Below are 26,154 nucleotides of genomic sequence, written 5' to 3'. Positions count from 1 at the left end.
ATCCCAGATTCAAGGATGTGCTCAAAGTTTCCTTGATAAAGGATAATATTTCCATTAAGTTCTGGTGGCCTCTGTCCATGACAATAAAAAGGTGGTGAAGGAGAATTTGGAATGGCATGTGAGCCTCTAGGTTGTACATCTGAGGCACATGTTAAGTGGTGGGATGAGTGGACCATCTCACAAATTACCCAGCAATCTGCCCCATCTTTGGAAGTATCTGAGGTTCCCTCCTTGGCCACATCAGTCACCTTAGAACTCCTAAACCAAAGTGGTATCGGTAAATAACAGGAGTCAATGGGAAGCTGCTGGACATGAGAGGATAAGCTGCAAAGAAGTAAGGAGAGGGGGGATTGCTCTACTCGGATATGCTATGGGTCTGATGGGATCCTCCTATGTTGTAGAATGTTGATCTGAGAGATCATTTCTGTTGAACACCTGGTTTAGAAGATGCCATCTCTTAAGCCAACATAAATATAGCTATTTAGAAGCTGGTGAAAATCTAACAGTTCCATTTTATCATGGACCTTGTGTGTTTATAGCAAGGCAGTAAGATGTAAGTTTTGTGTACATGTCCTGTTCACAGAGCCTTGAGGATATGATCTAGGTGGGCACTCCTGGTTTCATGCTGAGGAAGTACTGCTCAGTTGGAGCTGCCATCTCTTTTCATCTAAGACTGAAGCCTAGCCGGAGTTCTCTCTGACATTCTTGACGTTATTAGACCCTGGACCACCATCATTTGGTTACCAAATTTACAGTGAAGTAACTACACTTCATTGGCTGCAAAGCACTTTGGACCATCCCGAGGTTGAGAGAGTGCAAGGATCTTTCAATATCAGAATTACTACCTTTCACGTTACTGTGTGGAGAAACATTATACAGGCTTAGTTCTATCACTGTTGATGTTGTTAGACTTCGCAACGAAGATCAATTGTGCTTAATAGCACATTTCATTAATAGAGCAGCAGGGTTGAAGCAGTCTGTCCAATCGTGCTTAACTAACACATTTGTTACTCAGATCTGCAATTACTATGACAGAGATTGGAAACAAATTCAAGTGCAGGAAATTAAAATAATAGATTGAAGGAAATTTGAAACACTGAACATTTATTAGATCTTTTAATGTCTGAAGAGGTGCTTGTGAGTTTTTCCTGATTGATTCGATGTGTGCTTTCGGCAATTACATTGAAAAGGCATCTGTATAGGTATGGGATAAAGAAGTATTTGGAGGGAAATGGGTCAACTGTGGGCTCATAGGACTGAGATGATTGGACAAAAGGGCTTGCTTCTATGCAATAGACAATGGACAATAGGTGCAGGAATAGGCCATTCGGCCCTTCGAGACAGCACGGCCATTCAATGTGATCATGGCTGACCATCCACAATCAGTACCCTGTTCCTGCCTTCTTCCCACATCCCCTGACCCCACTATCTTTACGATCCCTATCTAGCTCTCTCTTGAAAGCATCCAGAGAATCAGCCTCCACTGCCCGCTGAGGCAGAGAATTCCACACTCACAACTGTGTGAAAAAGTGTTTCCTCATCTCCGTTCTAAATGGCTCACCCCTTATTCTTAAACTGTGGCCCCTGGTTCTGGACTCCCCCAACATCGGGAACATGCTTCTTGCCTCTAGCGTGTCCAAAACCTTAATGTATAACTCTGACCCTAAAGGGTTGAAGCACCATTCTCTGGAGATACTGGAGGCCTGAAATAACAATGTGCAGGGTGCAGCATGTCAGGCATCATCCGTGGAAGGGGAAACAGTTTAATGATGGTGAGCAAACACAAAGTGCTGGAGTAACTCGGCGGGCCGGGCAGTACGTGTGGAGGGAGTGGGTAGGTGACATTTTGGGTTGGCACCCTTCCTCAGGCTAATGATGGTGCCTCGTCATGGCCGTCTGCATTGACATTTTACGACATATGGCCCTTCAGCTGCTGCTAACCCTTGTCTGCAGCACAATCGGCTGTTAAAGTGCAGTTCTACTCATGGGTGCCTGATACTCTCTACAACTTTTGCTGTCTGAATTTCAGATTCATTCGGATACAGTTGAGTAAAAGTTGTTTGTAAATTAAAAAAATAAAAATGGAAGTGCTACTAGTTAAAAACATAATGAGCGTTGAAATGTTGATTGGAAAAAGCGCTTGCTTAACGTTGCCTATCAAATGAATGGTAGCATAAAGTAAAAGAGTGAGAGGAGAAGAGTTATTTAGCTCATTTGCAGATACTTGCAAAGGTTTCTGACATCCAGCATGGTCTTGACTGCCCAACCCCAACATAGCTCGATGGATAATTGGTGTTTTCCATAACCTTCAGACAGGAGCAAGGTGATGAGTTTTTAAACCTTACAGGAAGGTTGGTGTGGGAATGGGAAGGGGAGTTAAAATTGTTAGCAACTGGGAGATCCAGCAGGCCTGTAGTACTGGTGCTACAATCTCAGTGATGGGAATTGAACCCTCAATCTGTTGAATTCAGAGACAACAGTAATATCTGCCAGGTAGACAATAATGCTGGAGAAACTCAGCGGGTGAGGCAGCATCTATGGAGCGAAGGAAATGGGCAACGTTTCGGGTCGAAACCCTTCTTCAGACTTCAAACCCGCTGAGTTTCTCCAGCATTTTCGATTTTCCAGCATCTGCAGTTCCTTCTTAAACAGTAATATCTGCCAAGCCAGGGTCATCCCATGAACTGTATTGCATCAGAGTAAATACTTTATTCAATGAGGGGACTATTGACAATGGACCTTCAAAGATGTTAGGGACACAAGAGACTGCAGAGGCTGGACTCCAGAGCAACAAAGAATACTGTTTGGAGGAATTCAGAAAGTCGAGCAGTGTCTGTGAAAGGAAACTAGTTGTCAACATTTCAGGTCAAGACCTCCAGCAGTTTGTTTTTTTCCTTCAGCTGGTTAAAGAACATGCTACAATAATACCTTTATAGTGCGCTGCTCCTTCTGATTCGGTGCCAAATTGGTTTCGACTGGAAGATGTCTTTGATCTGGCTTCTGTGGCATTTCAGCAGCCTGTAATTTTTAAGGAAAATAATGCAATCACTTTAAATACTGGATTTTTTCAATGATGAAACAAAGTCTCAAGCTTGTGTGCACTGAATTATCTGTGATTGAATATCTGTGTGGCTCAGTTCATTCACAGCAATCAGATGACATTTAACATGACCTTTCCTCTGATCCATCTAAACTTTGAATCAGTGCTGCAGCAAGAGATTAGATAGTAATAATTAGTTTTGGTTGCAAACAAACAGCAAAAGGTACAGGTGCTATGCAGATGATGTGTTGCCCAATCCTCATTTCTTCTATACACGTTACTGTCTCAATGAATAAACACTTTGCGAGTGTCAGCTTCTGAGTTAAGATGCTTCTTTGTAAACTAACGATAGTGGACACCAAATTAACGGTGGTCTACAATGAGATGTGAGTTAGAGGTATAGAATAAATGGTGGACTACAACGAGTTGTGGGGTCAGAGGTGCAGAACATAATGAGATGGGAGATTATTGGCATGGTGGTCCACAGTGAATTGTGGGGTTAGTGATGCAGAACAAATTGAGGTCTCCAATGAGATGGGAGGTTTGGGATCCAGAATAAATCTCCTTCCATTAATATTATATTGGACTTCGATACTCAAAATTCAGTATTCTGTATTGCAGCCTATCTCCACTCCAAATAAAATTCTTCATTGATAATGGCCAAAGGGATGTGCCCAGGGATCAGCAGGCAGTGCCCACATTTTGGAGGAAAGCTCCACAAAAGATCCTAATGGCCATCTTTTTGGAACTGCCACAGCAACTACTCAAATACCAACAAAACAGGAAGAGATAAACTGGTCCCCGTAATTGAATTTATTATTTCAGAAAAGTCAGCATCTCATAAAAAAGTAATCCATTCAAAGTGCATTTAACAGCGCCAGCAGACTTCACTGCTGATGTCTTCACTGCTTAAGATCTTTCAAAATCTCCTGGAATTATCCACTGTGCTCTACAGCCTGGAGGTTTAAGTAGACATTTTAATGTAATTCAATTTCCTTCTTTCCAAAAACCAGGTAATGACCTTGCGCAATAATCACAAACGCCCCGATCCAAGATACCCATTTATACAGTCATCCTTATTCTAAAACACAGATTGAAATGTAATCATCTTCCTCTCCATCGTTCTCAAATTTCACCATGTAAGCTTTGAAAACAGCATGAGTGCAGGAGTGGAGAATCGTGAAACAAAGGGAACCGCTGTAATTGCCAACAGATGGCTGATCACAACAAAAGCTGTCAAGAACCAATTTCGAAGTGCAATGGCTTACTGCAAGAATTACCAAGATAAAAACATTTACAATTGTCAAAAATAATCTTTAGAAAATCACTAGGTATCTGGGGATGGTGGTAGGTAGTGATGCTGCTTCACAGTACGAGTGACCTGTATCTATTCCTGCATCTGCTGATGGTTGTGCAGAGTTTGTACATTCTCTCCGTGATCAAGTGGGCTTCCTTCTGATGCTCCTCCCGTTTCCTCCCCCATGCTAAGGATGAGTGGGTCGGTGGGCTAAATGGCTGCCCACATCCCTGGTGCAGATGAATCAGAGGGAAGTGCTTGGGCATGTGACAGAATAGGTTCCATAGAAATTAGTGGGGAAATGGGATTCTCCAAGGCAATCTGGAGTCACTGGACAAAATGGACTCTTTCAATGCATGAAAAATACAGTGTAGTCCAACTCACTGGAAAGACTGGTATATATTGCCCATTTCTGTTGAATTTTCTGGGTTATTTCAGATAGCAGATATGAGTCTTATCAGGGAGAAGACAGCAGAATGGGACTGAGAGGGAAAAATAGACCAGCCATAATTGAATGATGGAGTAGACTGGATGAGGTGAATGGCCTAATTCTATTACTATGTTTTTTTGGTGCGTAAGGAGATCCATATAGGCCTTCGAAAGCCTTTGTTGGGCCAAATGGTAGGTTTTCAGAAGTGTCATAGTCACCTCTACTGAGATTAGCCTTTTACTCCAGGTTTATTTAATTACTTGAATTAAATTCCCATTTTGCTCTGGTGGGATTTGAACTTGCATCTCGGGATCAACAGTCCAGGTCACCAGCTTTAGTTATTAAACTAACTAAACCATTAGACATCAGACAACATCCAAGAATGTGGCCAAGGAGTTCTTCCCCACCACCCATCAAGATTCTCTGCAGGAAGTTGGGTTGGACAAAAGATAAGGGGAGCAGAGGAGGGGTCAAAATGGAGAGGTCAGTGAGGGGACAACAAAAGAACCCAGTGAGGGGATGAGAGGGGTAGGAGTCAGCAAGATGCAGAACTGTTGAGGATTATATATTGAGATTGGGCAAAAGCTTGGTATGATTCAGTCCGTCTTTGTACTATGAGTTGAACTTTAAAGTTCGACCATAGAGCCAAGTCTCCAATTGCCATTTATTCCCATCGGACCAACAAGGCACCCTACATTAAAAAATAAATAAAAGCACCAGTATTCACTCAAACCATTCTCAACTCCAAAGGTATGTCGGGAATTAATTCAGCCATGAAAAGAATCATAATAAGGACAGGAATTGTTGGAAACATTCAGCTGGCACGGCAGAACCTCTGGAAAGAGAAGCGGAGTTAATTCAGTGCTGTTGAAGGGTTCAAGAAGGAACTGCAGATGCTGGAAGATCGAAGGTACACAAAAATGCTGGAGAAACTCAGCGGGTGCAGCAGCAACTATGGAGCGAAGGAAATAGGTGACGTTTCAGGCCGAAACCCTTCTTCAGACTGATGGGGGGTGGGGAGAAGGAAGAAAAAAGGGAGGAGGAGGAGCCCGAGGGCGGGGGGGTTGGAAGGAGACAGCTCGAGGGTTAAGGAAGGGGAGGAGACAGCAAGGGCTAGCTAAAATTGGGAGAATTCAATTGTCATGCCATCCGGACGCAAGCAACCCAGGCGGAATACGAGGTGCTGTTCCTCCAATTTCCTGTTGAAGGGTCCTGTTGAAGGATCTTGAATCCAAAACATTGACCTTTTCTCTCTCCACAGATTCGGCATGACCTGCTGAGTGTTTCCACCATTTCTTGCTTTATTTCAGATTTCCGATATCTGCAGGTCATTTACTGATGTATACGTGCAGTATTTTTCAAGACTTACCTGAGAAACTTGGTGTGGTTTCACACTGGAGTCTCTCACTGTGGGGGTAAAAAGGCAAAATATTAACAGCGTGAATTATGAACACAAATTTAACCTTCCTCTGCAATCCAGATTGTATAATTCGTGAACAAAGGGTAGCAAGGAAATAGATTACACAGAGAGAGAGACAGTACATGGGTAGCAAAGTAATTGTGCAAGAACACCTTTGTAACAGTTAGTTCCACTTACATACAATTCATAGACCAACATCATTGAAGGCATCTCTTAAGGCACCTCTGACACTGCGGAAGACCTAGGCAGCAGACAAGAATGCACCCAACACAAGACACACTAGGCTGACATGGATGTAAGCACCAGTCTTTCTATTGCTGGGTCTAAGTCCTGGAATTCCTTCTCCAACAGCACTGAGGGTGCCGCCTTCAACAAAAAGACTGCAACAGTTCAAGAAGGCAGCTCATCACATTCTGAGCTATTAGGAATGGGGAATAAATGTTGGTCTATCATGACACCCACAATTCACGACGGAATAGACAAAAGTTGCCCTATGTTTGGATGTCACAAATGGGAACAATTCAACGTGTAGAAAGCCAACTTCTACATGTAATATTCATGGGAGCTGCATTTCTGTCTGAAAAACCAATAATTCAAAGTCCTGTTCATAATGTGAAAATTGTTCCTAATGTGCAAATTCTACGAGCTAGAACAAAATTGTGTGTTAATAATCACAATGCTCTATACATATATACACACACACACACACACACGCACACGTGTTGAAACTAGAAACTAACCTTTCACATTGACAAACGTTCACAAAGTGAAAAGCCAATAGCAGGGAACAAATAAAAGAAAAGCCCGACAGATTTTGTCTGATAAACTGAGCCAGTCCCACTTGCCTTTGCCTGGACCACATTGTCCAAATCTTTAAAGGCGGCACAGTGGCACAGCTGGTGGAGAGGCTTCCTCACAGCGCCAGAGACCTAGGCTCGATCCAGAACGCTACTGTTTGGGTGGAGTTTGCACATTCTCCCTGTGACCGCATGGGTTTCCTCCGGGCGCTCCAGTTTCCTCTCCCATCCCAAAGGCGTGCAGCTTTGTAGATTAATTGGCCTCTGCAAATTGCCCCTAGTGTGTAGGGAGCGGATGTGAAAGTGGGATAAAATAGAACGAGTGTGAACAGGTGACCGATGGTCAGTGTGGACTCTGATCCGAAGGGCCTGTTTCCAAGCTGTATCGCTAAACTCTATCCTGTTGTGTACTTGTCCAAATTTCATTCATATGTAGCATTTGTTCCCACCTCTACCACTTCCCTTGACCTATTGATTTTCCGCATTGATTTCATTTCATATTTGAAGAATAGTTTGTAGGAATACCCAGAATTCTAGTTAACATTTATATCTGAGTCAATGTCCTTAAAGCAGGCTATTATCACACACTGGCTGTGGGAGCCTATTGTGATCAAATTGCTAGTGCCAGCTACACAACAATTTCCTAAATGCACTTCAAAGTGGTTGTATACAATTTTGGCATATCCTGAGATGATAATTAATACTTTAGAAATGCTACTCCCCATTTTAGGATCCCCACATCTTGCACTTTCGATTGTATTTTGAATTGAAGAATTGTGATTAAGTGAGGCACAAAGCACACAGGAGAGGGAGAGGAACTCAGCCACTTTTGTAATTAAATAAAAATGAAACATTTTACGCGATTTAAAGCAATAACAATTATTGGAATAACAACAATAATAAATCAATTTAAAATCTTATAGGGGTGAAAGGCAGCAAACAGCTGGAATCCATCCTGGAAGTGAAGGATGAATGAAAAGCATTAATTTTCCAGTAAATGGGAAAGTGCCCAATTTGAGAAGTTTATGACAATATAAAAGTCAAGGAAAAGACTTAAAAGTTTCCACAAATGCTGATGACTCAATGAATGGAAGATTTCAGAACCAAGGCATTTAAAAAAAAAAGACGATAAAAATTAAGAGCAAATGAATGAGAATCATAAAAACGAGCTTCAAAAGGAAGGCCGACGGAAAAAGAGAAGCAAGGAGAAAATGTTGATCTCTTCCAGGTAGAAAAGAGAGAATATAATAAGCAATTAAGAAATAGCAGAAACGTTAAACAAACACTTTGTCTGTGTTCATGGAAGACAAAATAATCCTGCCAGAAATACCAGAAAACCAAAAGTCTAGTACAATGGGGTACTGAAGGAAATAAGTAATATAATTTAAAAAGGGTTATTAAGAGCAGCCAGAGAGGAGATTATAGAGGTCTTGGTGGAGTTCCTTTCAACTTCTCTAGCCAGAAAAATTGAGTAGCAAATGTTCTTCCTTTGTTTAAGAAAGGAAGCACAGATAATCCCGGGAATTCTATGCTTTGAAAAGTTGACGAAAGTGATCAATGAGGGCAAGGCGATGGTTGTTTCCTACACAAATTTTAGTAAGGTATTTGATAAAAGACCCACATGATAGGTGGATCCAGAAGATTAAGATTCACGGGATTCACAGTGACTTGTCGTATGGATTCAGAACTTGCTTACTCACAGAAGGGTTGTGGTGGAAGAACATTATTATGGGCTGAAAGTCTGTTACCCAAAATCCCTGGAGTTTGCAGAGATCTATGCTGGGACTGCTGTTGTTTGAGATGTATACAAGTGATTTGGATGTGAATGTAGATGGGTTAGTTAGTACATTTGCAAATGACACCAAGACGCCAAGCATACAGCGGGATACAGATCAACCACAGTAACGAATGGAGAAATGGGAGAATTAAATTCAAACAAGTGTGAGGTGCAGCACTTCAGGAGGTTGAATGTAAGGGGAAGGCATACGGTTGATGGGAAGTCCCTTAATAACATTAATGTACAGAGGGATCTTGTTGTCCAGGACCTTAGCTCTCTGATAGTGGCAACACAAATAGACAGAGTGGTAAAGAAGGCATATGGTATGCACACCTTAATTGGTCAGAACATTGAGTACAAGAGTCAGGAAGTTATGATGTAGCTCTATAAGACTTTGGTTAGGCTGCATTTGGAGAATCTTGTCTGGATTACAAGGAGGAGTTGGACAAACTTGGATTGTTTTCTCTAGAATGCCAGAGGTTAAAGAAACCTGATAGAAGTAATTGAACTTATGAGAGCCATTGATAAGAGTTAGAACCTTTTCCTTGGGTGGAAATGTCAAGGAAATGTTTTGTTTACACAGTGTGGAGGGTGCCTGGAACGCACTACCAGGGGTGGTGGTGGAGGCAGATACAATAGCTGCATTTAAGAGGCTTTAAGGTAGGCAAATTGAATAGAGGGGTATGGATCAATAGGCAAATTAGATTAGTTTACCTTGGTATTAGGTTCAGCATAGATATTGTACCAATATTATATATTGTAAGTACAACAGAGGCTGAAGAGACTAAAAGACAGGCCGGGCAGTAGGTTAATTGGTTACTGTAAATTACCCCAAAGTGCAGATGGGTGGTTGGAGAATCACACGTTAATGGGCATGAGAGTGCTGGCTCGAAGGGCCAAATGGCCTACTCCTGCACCTATTTCTCTATGAGAGTGACAATAGATCACAGGGATATAAGTAGAGGAATGGGCTGAATGGCATCCTTTCATGCTGTGAAGAAATATGAGTGCATAATGTTCTTAATTAGTTGAGAAGGTGCAGAATGCACTGAGGTATGGATGCTATACAAATACATTTTGAAAATCAGTGTCTGCACTACGTCACGATTTATGGTGGCAGCCAATAATACGCAAACGCTTGCAATCAGCGCCAATTAATAATCCAATAATCTTTCACATTAACGACAGCATAATTAACTCAGATTTTGAACTAATTGCTCGTAAATCTGAGGTCTGACGTTGAAATCCCCCACACACACCACCAAAGATATTAGAGCGATCTTTGCACACCACAGCTGTGCATACAGTTTAAGTCTGCAACACTGCCGGGGTAATCCACTCTGCAATCAGGAGATGGCACTGTAGAGTTATATGTTAAACTCCGGACACTGATTTAACAGAGTTAGTTTGAGTATTTCATTCAATTCCTTGCCATCAAACATCCATTACAAGTTGAGCAGAAAAAACTAATTGGTGGAGGAACTCAGCGGGTCAAGCAGCATCAAGGAGAGAAACTGCCAGACAACATTCCAGGTCGAGACCCTTCTTCCATTCTCATTTACCACAATTAAGATTTCGAAATTCAAGCACAGGTTACCCAAACTGCAATGGTTCACACCATCCTTATATTCACAGGAACTTTCCCCAGCTACAGGGGTATACACAACACCTGTACTTGTACCTCCTCCCTCAACTCCAACCAGGGTCCCCAATAGTCCTTTCAGGTGAGGCAGAGGTTCACCTGCACTTCCTCCAACTTAATCTACTGTATCCGCTGTTCTCGGTGTGGGCTCCTATATATCGGCGAGACCAAGCGCCTACTAGTTCTACTGTTCGCAATCTTGCATCCCTTCTTTATCACCTGTTCACCAGCCAACAATGGACCTTTATGGGCTCCACCCTTCCACGATCATCTGTTAACAGACCTGCTTTGTTCTGGCCTTTTCGTACTTCCAGTTCCTTCCCCTATACTTTTAGTCTGAAGAAGAGTCCCGACCCGAAACATCACTCTCCCTTTTTCTCCAGAGATGCTGCCTGACCCGCTGAGTTACTCCAGCACTTTGCGTCTATCTTCCTCATATTCACAGGTGTGGCCCTTTCAACTGATGCAGAAAAATGCGTAGTGGATTGGTTCAAGACATTAGCTACCTCATCGCAATTAACTGTTTTTTGTGGACAATTACAATATACTTCACTGGATAAAACCATTTTAATTACACACAAAAGTGTCCCCACATTTGCAATCTATTAACAATGAATAAACAGATTATTTATCAAACTTATGTACTTAGTGGCATCCTATGATGGCTTTGTACCTCAATTTGCATTTATAATGAACATTTAAGTGGCAAAGCACCACAATGTTGTGCGTGTGGTTGTAACTCAGCTTCATGAAAAAATACTGAACGGTTGACAAAGAAACATTAGCAGCTGGTCATTTACACATCATGTTTCTGCTGCTACTTTGAAGGAGCGATTGCATTAACAACATTCCACTATTCTTTCGCCATAGCGTTGCAATCTTTTTCAAGTACACATCCAATTCCTTATCAACAAGTATCTGGATCTATGACCCTGGCCTTTCAGGCAGCAGATTACACTTGCGCCCTTTGAAGCATGTGAGTAATAGTTTTAAGCTTAACATGATTCGCAGGCAATTCATCTTTGCTGCAGCAATCTTGTGCCTCATCCATGTCCAACATGCTTCAGAATTACAACAAGGCTACGTTATTCATGCGCAAACACACGCTCATTCAAACACCCTTTGTGGCATTTCATTCTTGCATAGATATATTAGGTGGGTGGAAATTGTGATTCAGTATATCTAAAGCACAGTAATTGCAAGAATCTCTTCAAATTGGCCAGAATAAATACTAACGTTTCAAACCTGTATTTATCAAGCCATTTCACACACTGCGCCCCAGACACTCAAATGGCAAAATCAAGACAACAATGATAATGCATGGAATACAAATTAGATCAAAGTCAAAGTGTATGTGCAAATCAGTAGCCCACCCCCTCCCAGACATAGTTTCCCAGCCTAGCGTGTAAATGGTTGATTGTGTCAGATGTTTGGCCCAGCATGGATCTGGGTGATGCAAGCCAGACAAGGCCAATGGAGTAACGGTCTATTTTTGAAACGAGCAGAGAGAAGCACGTTATTCAATCCAAGAGGGCTGTGACGATGTTAATACTCCACTCTAGCCTACTCCCACTTTCTTTCACTCCCATCCACACATACTTCTTATGCCTTTCAACTCTTTACTGTCGAGCAGTCTCTTTAAATATTTCATGGTCAACTTTGAAGAAGCCTCAATACAGCACCAATGTCAGACTGTGCACCACAAATACCAGAGCTTATCACCACCCCTATTCTCCTAGGCACTCAGCTCCCCATATTAACACTGCAACCCAGCCCCAATCCACTGGCTACACTGGAGTTTCCTTCTCACTCAATCACTGGCTCTTCAGTTATCCCACTTTCCCATCCATTTCCTACATACTGGGAGAAATTTACAAAGGCCAATTAACCGATAAACCCCTGGGATGCGGGAGGAAACTGGAACACCTGGAGTAAATCCACTCAGTCACAAGAAGAATGTGCAAATTCTACACAGAGAACACCTGAGGTCCGCAGCAAACTCAGGCACTGAGACAGCACTACCATGTAGCCAGCAAACTGTGCATGGAAAGATCCCAATTCAGCTACGTGATAGAGCAGACTGAAAAATGTTCAGAAGCAAGCAGTAAAAGTTGGCTCCAGGACACTTGGAATCTTAAATTCCTAACTGTGCGTCTCAACTGAAGGGCAGCCTCTCTAACGGCATAGCATTCACCAATACTGCACTAAAGATGCCTAATCCCTGAATCTATAATCCTCTGATTCAGACAGAGTGCAACCTAGAAATGAGGACAATGGGAAGCAAAATAAATTAAATGGTCAGATATTTTTGTATGCATCAATCATCTTACCTTTAACCGCCTTCTCCACTGCAGTTCTGATCAAAGTCAACAGGTCTGGGTTTTTGGAGAGCTGTGCATAATGCAAGCACTGGTGACCATGCTGATCCACCAAGGTAACATCAGCTCTGTGTTTTAACAGAACATCTACTGCATCCTTGCAACCAGACCTGCATCCCAGCATCAATGCAGTCCTAAAATAAAAGTCCCATGTTAGACGTTGGAAGCAAAGTACAGTGTCTCACAAAGTACAGGGGCTCCAAATTAGTGGTGGACAAAGTGGATGTGGCACTTCCACAGAAATTCAAGAGTAGACCAATCAGCCCTTCATACCTGCTCTGCCAACAAGATGACCAGTAGTCATAGTCCCCTTTAGTATCATATTCCCCCATATATCTTGACACTTTGTTACCAGGTACACCATTTGGTTTCCTCCCACATCCCAAAATCATGCTGGTAATTAAGCTGACAATAATAAATCACTTCATTGACATAGTTGTAATAAATGGCAAAACAGAATGATAGGGCAGTTGATGCACATTATAGAGAGAATGAGAGAGAGAGATGTATTACAGGTGTATAAGGTGAGGCAATTGCTCCCAAGAGCCAGATACAAAGAGCCAGTATGGCCTTCTGAGTTGTTAGGAGTATAAGGTTAAATGTAAAAACTTGCTTGAGAACCATAACCAGTACCATCTATCTCAGATACAGTCGTCAAACAAAATAAAACAAAAATGAGAATAATTCCTTTACTGGGAGATTTGAGAGAGAGAGAAACTCACCCCACAGGGAGAGGCAAGGGAACTAGCAAAGATGGAATCAAAGAATAAGCGAATAATTACAGTCAGAAGTAATGAAAAGGGTGGGAGAATGGTCTTATGCAGCTCGAAGAGCAATTAAAGGCAGATTGGCTGGATTCTGTTCTGCGAATAGCACACAACCTCACTAATAATGGGAAGTAGGTTGCTTAGAAATGTCTCCCAGTCTGAAGGCCTCCGATCCAAAAAATCACCTGTTCCTTTTCTTCAGAGATCCTACCGCTGAATTACTCCAGCATTTTGTGTCTTTCTTCTGCTTGGAAATAAAGCTTGCCTTATTAACATAAATTCACACCGTCTACCAATGAATTACTGGAATTACTGGATTGCTCATAACACCAAGATGAATTGCCATTTCCTCAATCAACATGGACAGACTTTGTTCAAACTTTAAATTTTTTTTTTGTCCAAATTACCTGTTTTCTTTATCTCTGGAGTTGATGTCTGCTCCCCGATCCAGTAAAAGTCGACAGGCCACTGGATGGCATGACTGGGCGGCCAACAGAAGGGGGGTTCCTCCATCCTGAACACAACACAGCAAGCAAAGGCAGTGAGACTTTCTCCACTCTGTCCACATAATTACCATTCTACTTGTCAAGGGTATTTGATATAGCAGCCTGTTTGACAGGCAGCCATTCCCATTCCACAACCATTCACTCACTCCATCACCGATGTACAGTAGCAACAATCTGTACCATTACAGAATGCCATCGCATTGAGACGGGGTGGTGGAGGCAAATACAATAGCAGCATTTAAGTGTCTTTTAGATAGGCACATGGAAGTGCAGAGAATAGAGGGATATATATCATGTACAGGCATATGATATCAGTTTAATTTGGCATCTTGCTTGGCACAAACATTGTGGGCCGAAGGGCCCACTCCTCTGCTGCACTGTTCAATATCCTGAGACAACACCTTCCAAATCCATGATCTCGACCAGCTGGAAGCACAAGAGCGCTAAAAGCATAGGAACACGACCACCTGTAAGGTGCCGTCCAAATTATAGTACACACACTATTATCACTTGGAAACGCAGCTTTGTTCCTTCATCGGCGGGGGTCAAAACCGTGGAACACTCTCCCTAACAGCATTGTGGGTGCACCCACATCAAGAACTAATGCTTTAAGAAGGCAGCTCACCACCACCTTCAAGGGCTTTGCAATTAAATGCTTGCTCAGCCTACAACGCCCACATCCCTTGAATTAATTAAAAAAATTTGATGCCTTTTCTGTATTCTTTAAAAGGCCTGTCCATTGATGCTATTTCATAATGTGTAAAACTGGATAGTGGTTCCACTACTGCCTAGAGGCTCAATATTATTTCCGAGTCATCTGAAGTTATTGAACAATGCCAAATCGAAAAGGCTGCACAATGGGTTTTAAATTTGGATAGGTGGCTTAATTAAAAAAAAAAGATTTCTGACTTAAGGGCTGGAACCTAAGGGGCAATTTTATTCACACAGATGGTTGTGGGTATATGGAATGTGTTGCCAGAGGAGGTAGTTGAGGCAAGTACTTTAACAACATTTAAAAAACATTTGGACAGTTACATGGATAAGAAAGGTTTAGAGGGATATGGGCCAGACACGGGCTGGTGGGACTAGCGTAGATGGGGCATCTCAGCCGGCATGGGCAAGTTGGGCCGAGGGTATATGACTGTTTCATTCCCTAAAGGATATCCATGATTCAGATGGATTTTAACAATAATCTCAGTAGCTTCATACATATACACAAATACGAGTTAGATGTTTGCGACATGGCCGAGCAGTGGTAGAGTTGCTGCCTTACGGAGCTTGCAGCGCTGGAGAAACAGGTCCGATCCTGACTACGGATGCTCTCTGTACGGAGTTTGTACCTTTTCCCCGTGACCAGCCTGGGTTTTCTCCGAGATCTTCAGTTTCCTCCCACACTCCAAAGATGTGCAGGTTGTGGGTTAATTGGCTTGGTATAAATGTAAATTGGCCCTAGTGTGTGTAGGATGGTGTTAATGTGCAGGGATCGCTGGTCGGCGCAGACCCGATGGGCCGAAGGGCCTGTTTCCGTGCTGTATCCCTAAACTAAACTCTCCTCTAGCCTGCTTCACTATTTAATAAAAGGATGGCTAATCGAATTGTAACCTCAAATCTGTGCTCCCATTTCCTTCCCCCCTACCTCTGCCTTAAAAATATTCAAAGATGCTGCATCTATGGCCCTCAAGGAAAGGAGATTGTTCCCACGATGAAACATCCTCTCCATATCCAGCTGGTCAATGATTACCAACACTGAGATAAAATTACCTTTTTGAAATAAAGGTTTGTAATTTAATTCCTTGAATTTAAATTCCCTGGCTATTGGAGTGAGATTTGAAGTGGTATCGCTGGATGACTGAACCAAAGCTTTTGATTATGAGCCCAGTAACACGGTCACGCAGTCTATAGTCATGGTACATTTCCCTGCCATATATCTTGCATTCAGGAATATTGCATCTCAGACATTCATCGCACTTACTTTATCCTTGACATTCACAATGGCTCCGTGGTCCAAAAGTAGTTTCACACATGATGCACAACCAGCAACCGCTGAAACATAGGGAATAAGTACAATTGAAATCACAGCGCTGAACAACAGACTGGTTAATTTGTTAGAGGTCTGACAGCATAAACATGACTCGTTTCATCTGGTGAACTGAATCAGACCACAAACTGCCACGATATACCACCAAGAATGTATATGCATTGTTTCAGTATTTAACTGGCTCGGCAATGAGACGGGTGGAGAGAGAGAAAGAAATGCATTGATATATATTCCTCTCAAGAAGTCAAATCTCGTGAAACATCTAAAAGCCAATTAAGTACTATGGAAGTGCGATCGACATTTTGTACACTAATTACTTGCCGGTGCCTTGTTGAATAATTATTAGCATGATCACCGGGGAGATGATCTCAAACCTGCGTTCCCTTACTCAGAATAATGACCTAGGATTTTTTTTTTTTTTTGATGTAAAGAGGGCGGGCCAGACAATAACTTCACGTCTCATTCAAAAGATGGAGCGAGACAAAGTAGCACTCAGTCAGCAATATGCTGGAATTCTGCCATGACATTTGCACTCTAGAATGGTTTCTGCTCCCATGACCTACTGATGAGCAATTTCATGCCGAAAGCACAGATGTATGGGAGAACTACAAAAGTACAATGGAATGAAGATAGCAGGCAAGATGAAGAGTGCATGGCTGATTTGCAATGGAGGTCTATTTCTGTGCCATACATTTGCTGCACTGCTTTGTGCAGAAGTTTGGTACTGACCCCTCTACAAATACCAATTTAAGATTGGACATCCACTCTAATTTTCATTTCAATCCTTTCACAAGGGAATCAAGAAACATGATAGTAAGGTGGAAATGAAAGTCAAGGTAGATTTGCCATGATCTCATGAAACAGCAGAGCAGGCTCAAGAGGCCAAAGAGCCCCCTCCTGCTCTCCGGATTTTTTACATTCTTGACTCAATCAGTTCATCCTTTTCTAATCAAATATTCCCTAAGCTAACCAGCAATGATTTAGCAGGTTATGACTTTATCTTGCAGCAGTCACTTCCTAACGTTTTGAGGAGAAAGATGATGAGCAGATTGCCAAGATGCACTGTGGGATAAGAAATGTCTCATACGTTTTGTAGCATCCAAGGCATTTTTTTAGTTGCATGCTACTTTCAAGTCTAGTGATAAATAATCTTTAGTAAAAGCAAAAAGGTATAACATTTTATCAACTGAGAAATCTTAGATAATGGTCGATATCAAAAAGCAAGAGAGGAGGGAGGTCAAAAAGCAGAGTTGGTTGTCTGCACTATGGATGAGGAGAATGCTTGAACTAAGAAAAACTTTAAAATTGGCCAGCTGTCGTTATTTCAACTTTAAGGAAGAGGGGAAGCACTCCTTACATAATGCTCTCTAGATCACAAACAACTCGCACCCAAGTCAACCAACATCCAGGTCACAAAGATAACAATAATAAGCACGAGACACAAAATATTCCAGACGTTGGAATCTGGAGAAAAATACAGACCATAGGAGCGGCAAGATCTGCCCCTCCACCCTCACCATTGTCCAAGACAAGACCAAGCAAGCTCCTCATTCAAGCAAGCAAATAAGAATATTTGGCCTTGTTTACAATGTCCATGACACACTAGTTTAAATCTATAAAACATAACCTTCTAAAATAAACACATTCTCGTACAAAGCATTAAAACTTGTACCCTGAGGGTCAAGTCCTTCACTTCAGTGTGACAGAAAACAAACTAATTCTAATTGCAAACATCAGTGGAAAATACCGTGACAGCACAAACAAGCTGTCCTACAACTTTCCCTCATTAATCAATAATACGAGTTCTCTAGCTCATTAACAAAGATAATTTGGAATTACCTACCTACATGATAGTAAAACCACCGTAACAATTTCAGTTGGTCACAGATTTATATCCTTCTAGGCTTTTTCATAACAACTTAACTGCCTGGGATGTATTTAAATTACCTGATAGATGCCTTTAAGAAGATGATGTGATTTACAAGGGATTACAAATTTCAGTTGCTAAAAAAAAAAATTCAATAAGATATTGAGAAACATTCTATCTCCAGTGCAGAGAGAACATGTAACTCACTCCCATAAGGACTGATGAGGCAAATTGGATTAATGGGTTAAATGATAGGATAGATTGAGGAAAAGATCCAAATGAGATTAGTTCAGACCATTCCTTGGTCGGCATGGCTTTTCATACTGCAGGACTATGAATCTCTGACTCTTGAAGCTAAATAAATACACAGGGAAAGATATAGTGCTGAGGAAGGCGGGTAAAGGAGCAGAAAGGTGCAGCATAGCCAGTTGATGCTAGTCCAATGCGATCCAATAAAGCATGTCATCTTGGAGTCACGTCAGTTGAACACTCGGGTTCAAGTTGGGGTGTGCAACCAGCTCCCTGCGTATCAATTATTTGCTTAGTATCAACATATGCACCAGCTTTTCTTAATTAACAGCAATGCACACCTTACCAAACAAGATTTTCTTCTCCTTTTCTATGGATGCCTCCAACTTAGTTTAGGTTGGGATGAAAATAATAAAGCCTCAGGCTCAGACTGTACACCCCAGCAAACTTCTGGTTCGGAGCTTTGTATGGGACATGGACAGGCTGGGTCACACGGTATTCTGGAATCTGCAGGGTTTGCAACGTGATGCACTAACACTTCCCTCAAACTTCCCAATTAATAACATAATTAAATCACGACTTTGCTCTTGGACGAGAGAAAAGTTATGAGAGGAGATTTGAGCAGGAGAGAGTGTTAACGGTTCCAAATGAGTGGTGGTTGAATGGCAGACAGATGGCTTTGCCTGAAATGCTACAGTAACTTTCCAGGACAAGATAAGCAGCTGCAAGCTTATCTTATCCCAGACTGAAATAACTCATACATGACAGTGTGGAAGTGTGATAGACTTGAAGTCGGTCTGAGGATCTTACATTCTGAACAAGGAACAAGAGCGTGAAAGGAACCAATTTCAACATTAATTCATCCCAGGCCAACCTGGTATCATTTATCATTTTAAAATATCAATTTCATTTTGATTATTTTACCCTCGGCTCAAATATTTTCCTTGCAGTTGTGCTTTCTCTGGCAGTTTGATGCACAAAAATATGGCTGTTATACTTCCTTCACTGCAACACTTAAATGTACTCTATTGGATGAAAAACTGTTCTGTAACTGTGAACGACGCTATTAAAATTATTTTTCAATTTGCCTTACAAGATGTTTTGATAACGATCTGCAGCTATAAAAAAAATAATATGTTAAACAAAATTTTGGATTTCAGTTGGAGCTAACCCATCTCATTTTCATGAATAAAGTTTGCTTAATTAATTGGATCTTGATCAGTTTTAAAGCACTATGCATTTGGGGAACTAAAATGTAATTTCTACACGGTGAAACCAAAATGTATAAAAATGGCCTTTATTAAAATCTAACAATGTTCACTTTAACCACACGTGATTTTTTCTATTACAAATCTCAAATTGTGGAGTACAGAGGCAAATAAATAAATGATGGGTCTTTGACCACACATTTCACTGTACCAATTGGTACATGTGACGAATAAATGTATCTTGTATCGTGTCCTAAACCTTATGGAGGGCACTGAAATGCTGAACATAATTACAAATTAAATTTTTATGCAAGGGGTGGTTTATATTAAACCTTTCTTCATTATGAGGATACTTACATGCCGAGCAGATCAGACACTGTCTAGGGAGGAAACGTGCCACAAGGGGATAACTTTTCTGCAGAACCGGTCTAACAAACAGAGAGCAACTCACCTGAAATTGCAACATTTGATATCGATTCTACAATGAAGCTCACAGTGGCACAGTGCAGAAGATAACTGGTAGATAAGGCTGGGTAAGAGTGGGATTTGCAACTTCACTTTTAATTCTCCATCTCCTTTCATTGGAGAGTTCTGTTGCAAGACTATCAGTCTGTAATATTAACTCAGTTTTTAAAAACTTTCTCCATACTCATTGTCCAACACGCTGAGTATTTCCAGACTTCTCGTTATGCTTTCAGATCTTTGTGAGAGTTCTGATCTGCATTTCAAATCTTTCACACACCCCTTTGTTCACTCCAACAGTCCTCACAAGTCTGTCAAGCAGATGACTTTGTGAATAACATTTCCTCACAGCTAATCATTCTCACCAAGAGATATTTATTTTGTCCTTCCTATTTGTACCCCTTCTTGAAACTTAAAAGTCAATTGTTTTATCACTTCCCCGGCTTGAATAAAGGGTTGTGGCACAAAAGGTATTTCTATTTATACAGAGTTGGCCAAGTGCTTCCAGTATTTTGTTTTCATTTCTGGTATCTGCAGATTCTTTTGAATTTTTAATTATGTACAAGCAACTGAAGATTTTGACAGTTCTCAACTGTACACCAACATTTCCAGCGAAAAGAAACTTGCTCTCTAAACACGTAAAGCACCAGAACCCCATTAAAATGTATTCTGTGCCCGCAAAAAAAACCCCAGCTGATTTAAGCAATGCATACAGACCTGCATCATGAAGGGCAGATCTGCCTTGATGGTCTATAGTGTCTACAGGACAATCTTGCTGTAAAACAAAACACACCGATTTAATACAGGCGAACAAAACATCATCCCGCCATACTGAAATCATTAAAAATTGCAGAAAAATTTGGTTTCCTATAAAATGAAGATCACTCCTTGCAGCAGAAATAGGCTTTCGCAAATTTCTTTGCAACAGCTAGACGGCTACTCAGTCTTTTCAACATGGGATAGTTACTGCGAGTATAGACAAGCTTTAAGGGAATCTCATGTCCTTGCTTATCACAAATTCTGAACTACCGTACAAATAAAATCCACAGCGTGTCCTTGGGACTCAAGAGGAAATTGATGCACCCAGAGGACCTATCACATGGACTATCACACGGACTCCACACAGACATTAGCGGCAGTTAGCATAACATCCTTATGCTCCAGGGACCCAGGTTCTATCCTGACCTCTGGATCGGTCAGTGTGGCCTTTGCATGCTCTCCATGTGATAGCTTGGGTGTGCCACATTTCAAACACATGTTGATTAATTAATTACCCCTTATTGTAGTTAGATGGCAAAATAATCAAATAGCATGAGAGCGAGAACAAGATGCAAGGCTACAGGAAGTAAGGAGACAGAAATGGGACTGATGAGATTGCTCTGCTAGAAGATGGTATGAATCTGATAGGCTGAGTGGTCTCCTCTCGTCTTCTATGGAAGTGAGTTTTAAACATTAATATCGGCAGTGCAACGTATTTTATTACAAATTCCACTATTTAAAATCTCCACATGCTTGTTATATCTGCACAACAAAGGTAATCCCCCACCTCCTACCTCACCCCCGCCTTGAGACAGAATTGCCCGAATTCCTGCAGTGCAGTTCAGTTTAGTGTCACCTGCACCAAGGTACAGTGAAAAGCTTTTAGTTGTGTGCTAAAGGGCAACAACTATCCTCCCATTTGCCCCCCCCCCCACCACTTCCTTTCCCCAATCAAACAAGACTCATGTCGCGTAATTTAAAAATCTGCAGATTATACGATCAAATAAATTTACCTTCCATTGGTCCCAATGCAATATTTTTTGCACATGCATTGACCAACACAATTAGTATTCCTTTAGAATGAATGAAAACATGCCCAAAATATACACAGTACAAACATCTTGACACTACGAGGTGGTGTTTGTGCTCCACTACAGCCTCTTCCCCTCTGTCCACATCTAATCTCACCAGCTTTCCTTCCTAACCATACATCAAGCTATTCAAGAGGAAATATCTTGGTGGTGGGAACAGAGAACTGTGGCACAAGGAGAGGTTGGGGAGGAGAGAACGGATGAGCTGGATAAACACACCAAGGAGATAGGAACAGAATGATTCATCAACAAAATGAAAGAGGAAACAGTGATAAAATTGTGTGGAATAGAGATTGGCGCAAACTGGTCGGGCAATTACCTGTTCCTGTAGGAAGGTATGTCTGTACTTGATCTCAAAGGACAGAAGGTACTAGGCCACAGCCAACAATGGCCTGTTACTTTTTATCATCATTACTTTTTTGCAAATCTTTCATTCATTTGTTCTATGTTTCTCTACATCACCGCCTATATCCCTCGTTTCTCTTTCCTCTGACTCGCAGTCTGAAGAAGGGTCTTAACCCAAAGCATCACCTATTCCTTTTCTCCAGAGATGCCTCTGACCCGCTGAGCTACTCCAACTTTTTGTGTCTAACTTGTTCCTGCATTGTAAATATTGAACACAAACATACAAGACAGAAAGCAACCCATTGGTGCAGCAAGCCCGCCCCATGTAACCATCTACCCGCCTTCTACCCATCATGGAATCGCCTGGAAGAAATAGAATGGGAATTAAAAAACATCTCTCTCTGTGTTACTAGTGTTTGCTCAGTTTTAAAAATAGGACAGCAGGAAATGAAGTACTTGAGTGTGTGTATTACAGGCACATACTTGGCACCAGCACACTGAATTCAGAAGCTGCAGAAGCTACAGCTTTACCCTTGGGCATTCTCTATTGCAAAGTTAAAAAGAACAATTTCTTCATGGACAGATACACTTGATCTTCATGTTAATGCATCAATAATTCCAAGATGCAATTGCAGTTACCTGAAGCAGCCGCTGCAAACACAGAGACTGCCCATTTCTAGCAGCGAGATGTAACACACTTTGTCCTGCAAGATAACGAAAAAATAAAATCAGTAATTAATGAACCTTGGACTCGGGGTGGGTTCTTTCTCAGTGAGTTCTATAAGCAACTGCACAGCCCTTAAGAATAGCAATAGAGTTTTTCTTAAACTGGTCTTGACGGTTCCTTCGGACATCCACTGCGGGACAAGTGGGCACCAGTTGATAACCCAAAATAGAATCGTTGAAAGTTACAGAAAAAGAAGCCCCCAGTCAGTCTGTTGCATCCAGATCACCCAAAAGTGGTGTAACTCAAGTTCTGACGGTTCCTCCAGTTGCTTGGCTCTTCATAGTACTGTAACAAAAGTCACATTGATGTGATTCTCTACCACTCTTTCCCACATTAGCATCTCCCTCATGGACTAGCAAACCTCTCATCAATCCTGGACCAATATTCAACATGTTCGTACGCTTTCTTCCCATCAATCACCGAGAAGCTAACTCTGGGATTCAGGGCTCCAAGTACAGGTGCACAACCTTTTATCCGAAAGCCTTGGGACCGGACACTTTTCGTAATTCAGAATTTTTCGGCTTTCGGAATGGAAGATTTTTAGCGTAGATTTTAACGGCTGACGCAGTGGTAGAGTGCTCGGCTCATATTCGCAAGGTCGCGAGTTTGCGCCTCGATTCCGGCAGTTACTCGATCGCGAGTTTGAGTCTTCAATGTAGTTTTTTCTTGCAGAATAGGAGAGAATAGGGAGGGTTAGGCTGGGATCATTCTCTGCGAGATGATCTTAGTGCGGGAGACAAGTGTAGGAGAGGTGTACTGACTGTGTGGGCAGAACTTTGGAAGTGATTGCCCACCATTCTCAAAAGCCGCTGTGTCTCCCTGTCCCTCCAACTCCAGAGGAAGCCGCTCCCCGATGGGCCGCTACGGCGACAAGTGGCAGTTCGCCCACAGCCCGAGCTGCGCCCCCTCATCCGCAACCCGGGTTCCTCTGGAGTTGGAGCGGGGCTGGGCTAGAGTTGTTGCTGGCTGTGAGTATCTGGGATCTCCGTGCTTGCAGTGGGCCTGGGGGTCGGTGTCCCGATGAGGGGGCGCAGCTCGGGCTGTGGGCGAACTGCCACTTGTCGCTGTAGCGGCCCATCGGGGAGCGGCTTCTGGTGGTCCTGACGTCTCTCAGCTCCTGTCCAGGGGGACGGCCGGAGACGTCAGGACCAACAAGAACCCGCTCCCCGATGCGCCGCTACAGCGACAAGTGGCAGTTCGCCCACAGCCCGAGCTGCGCCCCCTCATCCGCAACCCAGGTTCCTCTGGAGTTGGAGCGGGGCTGGGCTAGAGTTGCTGCTGGCTGTGAGTCTCTGGGATCTCCGTGCTTGCAGTCGGTGTCCCGTTGGTCCTGACGTCTCCGGCCACCCCCCTGGAATGGAGCTGAGACTGGGAACTTTACCGCCCTTGCCCCCTCCCTCTGCAACTGCAAACAACCCCACAGTTCCAAGTCTCAGCTCCTGTACAGGGGGGTGGCTGGAGACGCCACAGCCCGAGCTGTGCCCCCTCATCCGCAACCTCAAGACCAAGACGCACCATCAGCTTCGGTCCCTACGGGGAGCGTGTTCCTCTGTAGTTGGAACGTGGCTGGGCTGCTGCTGGCTGTGGGTCTCTGGGATCTCCATGCTTGCAGTGGGCCTGGGGGCCGGTGTCCCGTTGGTCCTGACGTCTCCGGTGACTGGCACTGGCTCCGACGTGAAGGCAGTGCAAAGCCCCCGCGCCGGTGCAATGTGCGGGGAGCTGGAGAGGGGAGGGAAGGGGTCACACATATGGCCGGGAAGCAGAGGGGTGTAGGTGGGGTGAAACTGAAGGGAGCGATAATTTTTAACTCAGCGGGCAGGCAGCAGCAGATTGTAAATTATTAACCCTCCCGCGCAATATACCATCACCTTCTCTTTTATGAATGGGGATTTAGTTCCCCTTTCTTCGAGGACCGAACAGAGGTTCCGCTGTCACCTCTGCGGGCCGCCCTCGGTGAACGTCTTCAAGGACCTTTCTTCAAGGACCGAAAAAATGTCGCTATTCGGAGCTTTTCGTTATTTGGATCGTCGGATAAAAGGTTGTGCACCTGTATAACTACATATGAACTCAGAAAAATCAGATGCAAGTTCTCTGTACTGTTGATGGTCATAGTGAAGATGTTATTAGGTTATTTAATTTGTTCTGAGATCTAAATAAAATGGCAATGAAGAGGCTTGATGGAAGGATCGACATCTGGAGCTTAGATGTGTGAAAGAGAAAAAGCAATAGTGGCAAAGTAAGAATATTTTGGCTATTGGACAAATATCCCGAGGCTGGTTTGAAAACTCACTATGGCAGCTGTATAGTTAAAAAAAAAGTTTATTAAAAAAAAAAAAAAAAAAAAGTTAGTAAAAAAGACCATGAAAATCATTGTATTGAAATATTTTAAAAATCTGGTTCACTAATCTTCAAGAAAATAAGTCTTCCTTATCTGGTCTGGTCAATACACGATTCTTGGCCCACCAAAGCACTGTACTATGAACTCAGGTCAAGTGGGAGGATGAAAGAAATGCTACACCACATACCAAGAGCAAATAAATATCATCATGGCATTTACTTTTCACTTAAGTTTAGATGCAGGCAGAACTGCTAAAGATTCACAAGAATAATTCTACAATAGAGTGGTTGTAACTATCTTCAGACTGAACAAAGTTGGAACATAAGAAAAAATTCCAAAGGTAGCTATAAAGAGCAGTCCAGCATATATACTTCTGGACTGCTTCCCCATGGAAGGTTACACACATCTTACAGGGATAAAAGTATGGTTTGCTGGATAGAGTTGAGAAAGTTGTTCCTATTGTCCTACATTTTATGGAGTAAGTTAGAGAGACACCTCTGAAATATACAGAAACCTTCAATGGCAGAATTAACAGGCATGTTTGTTATAGCTCTCTTGCTCCTGTGCCTGGGAGCATTTGAACTAATAGTTATGGACTCAGGACAAATGTTTGGACATTTGAGACAGAGATTAGCTCTGTGGAATTCACAATTGCAGAGGGATTTCAGTCACTGAGTATATTCCACCTTGAGACCAACAGATTCTTAGATGCCAAGAGAATCACCATTTTGAGATAGACCTAGAGGGAACATTTATCAGTCGATCCTATTCGAAGGCAAAACAGACCAAAGAAATAAATTGTTCAACTAGTTCCAATTGGAGAAAGGCAGGAGAAAAATAACTATTATCTTAAAAGTGGCAATTTGAGACGCAACCTGATACTCTGACCCCGGTGCCAGTGTGAAGAGTTACCTGCAGCATCAATTGCCGTCACGTCAACACCATGTGAGAGCATTGCATTGACGCAGGGGACATCACCTTTCGCAGCTGCAAGATGGAAACTGGAAGACAAGGAA

At 42.4% G+C, this 26,154-nt stretch overlaps 1 protein-coding gene across 3 annotated transcripts in view; it reads right to left on the bottom strand.

The window, feature by feature from the left end:
• The window catches only part of LOC129712726 (uveal autoantigen with coiled-coil domains and ankyrin repeats protein-like), a 122,311-nt gene that overhangs the window by 28,529 nt on the left and 67,628 nt on the right, over positions 1-26,154 (bottom strand). For all 3 annotated transcript variants that reach the window (XM_055661396.1, XM_055661398.1, XM_055661397.1), the window contains exons 3-10: positions 26,051-26,139; positions 22,713-22,777; positions 20,596-20,653; positions 16,027-16,097; positions 13,956-14,062; positions 12,734-12,915; positions 6,137-6,174; positions 2,929-3,018 (exon numbers count right to left, since the gene is read on the bottom strand). In XM_055661396.1, the coding sequence (XP_055517371.1) occupies positions 2,929-3,018; positions 6,137-6,174; positions 12,734-12,915; positions 13,956-14,062; positions 16,027-16,097; positions 20,596-20,653; positions 22,713-22,777; positions 26,051-26,139 (700 nt within the window). The remainder of the gene's footprint in view (positions 1-2,928; positions 3,019-6,136; positions 6,175-12,733; positions 12,916-13,955; positions 14,063-16,026; positions 16,098-20,595; positions 20,654-22,712; positions 22,778-26,050; positions 26,140-26,154) is intronic.

The sequence above is a fragment of the Leucoraja erinacea genome, chromosome 33, assembly GCF_028641065.1.
Source record: "Leucoraja erinacea ecotype New England chromosome 33, Leri_hhj_1, whole genome shotgun sequence".
Classification (NCBI taxonomy): Eukaryota; Metazoa; Chordata; class Chondrichthyes; order Rajiformes; family Rajidae; genus Leucoraja; species Leucoraja erinaceus.
The sequence above is the reverse complement of the archived record's forward strand: the minus strand, read 5'-3'. Positions and strand labels throughout refer to the sequence as shown.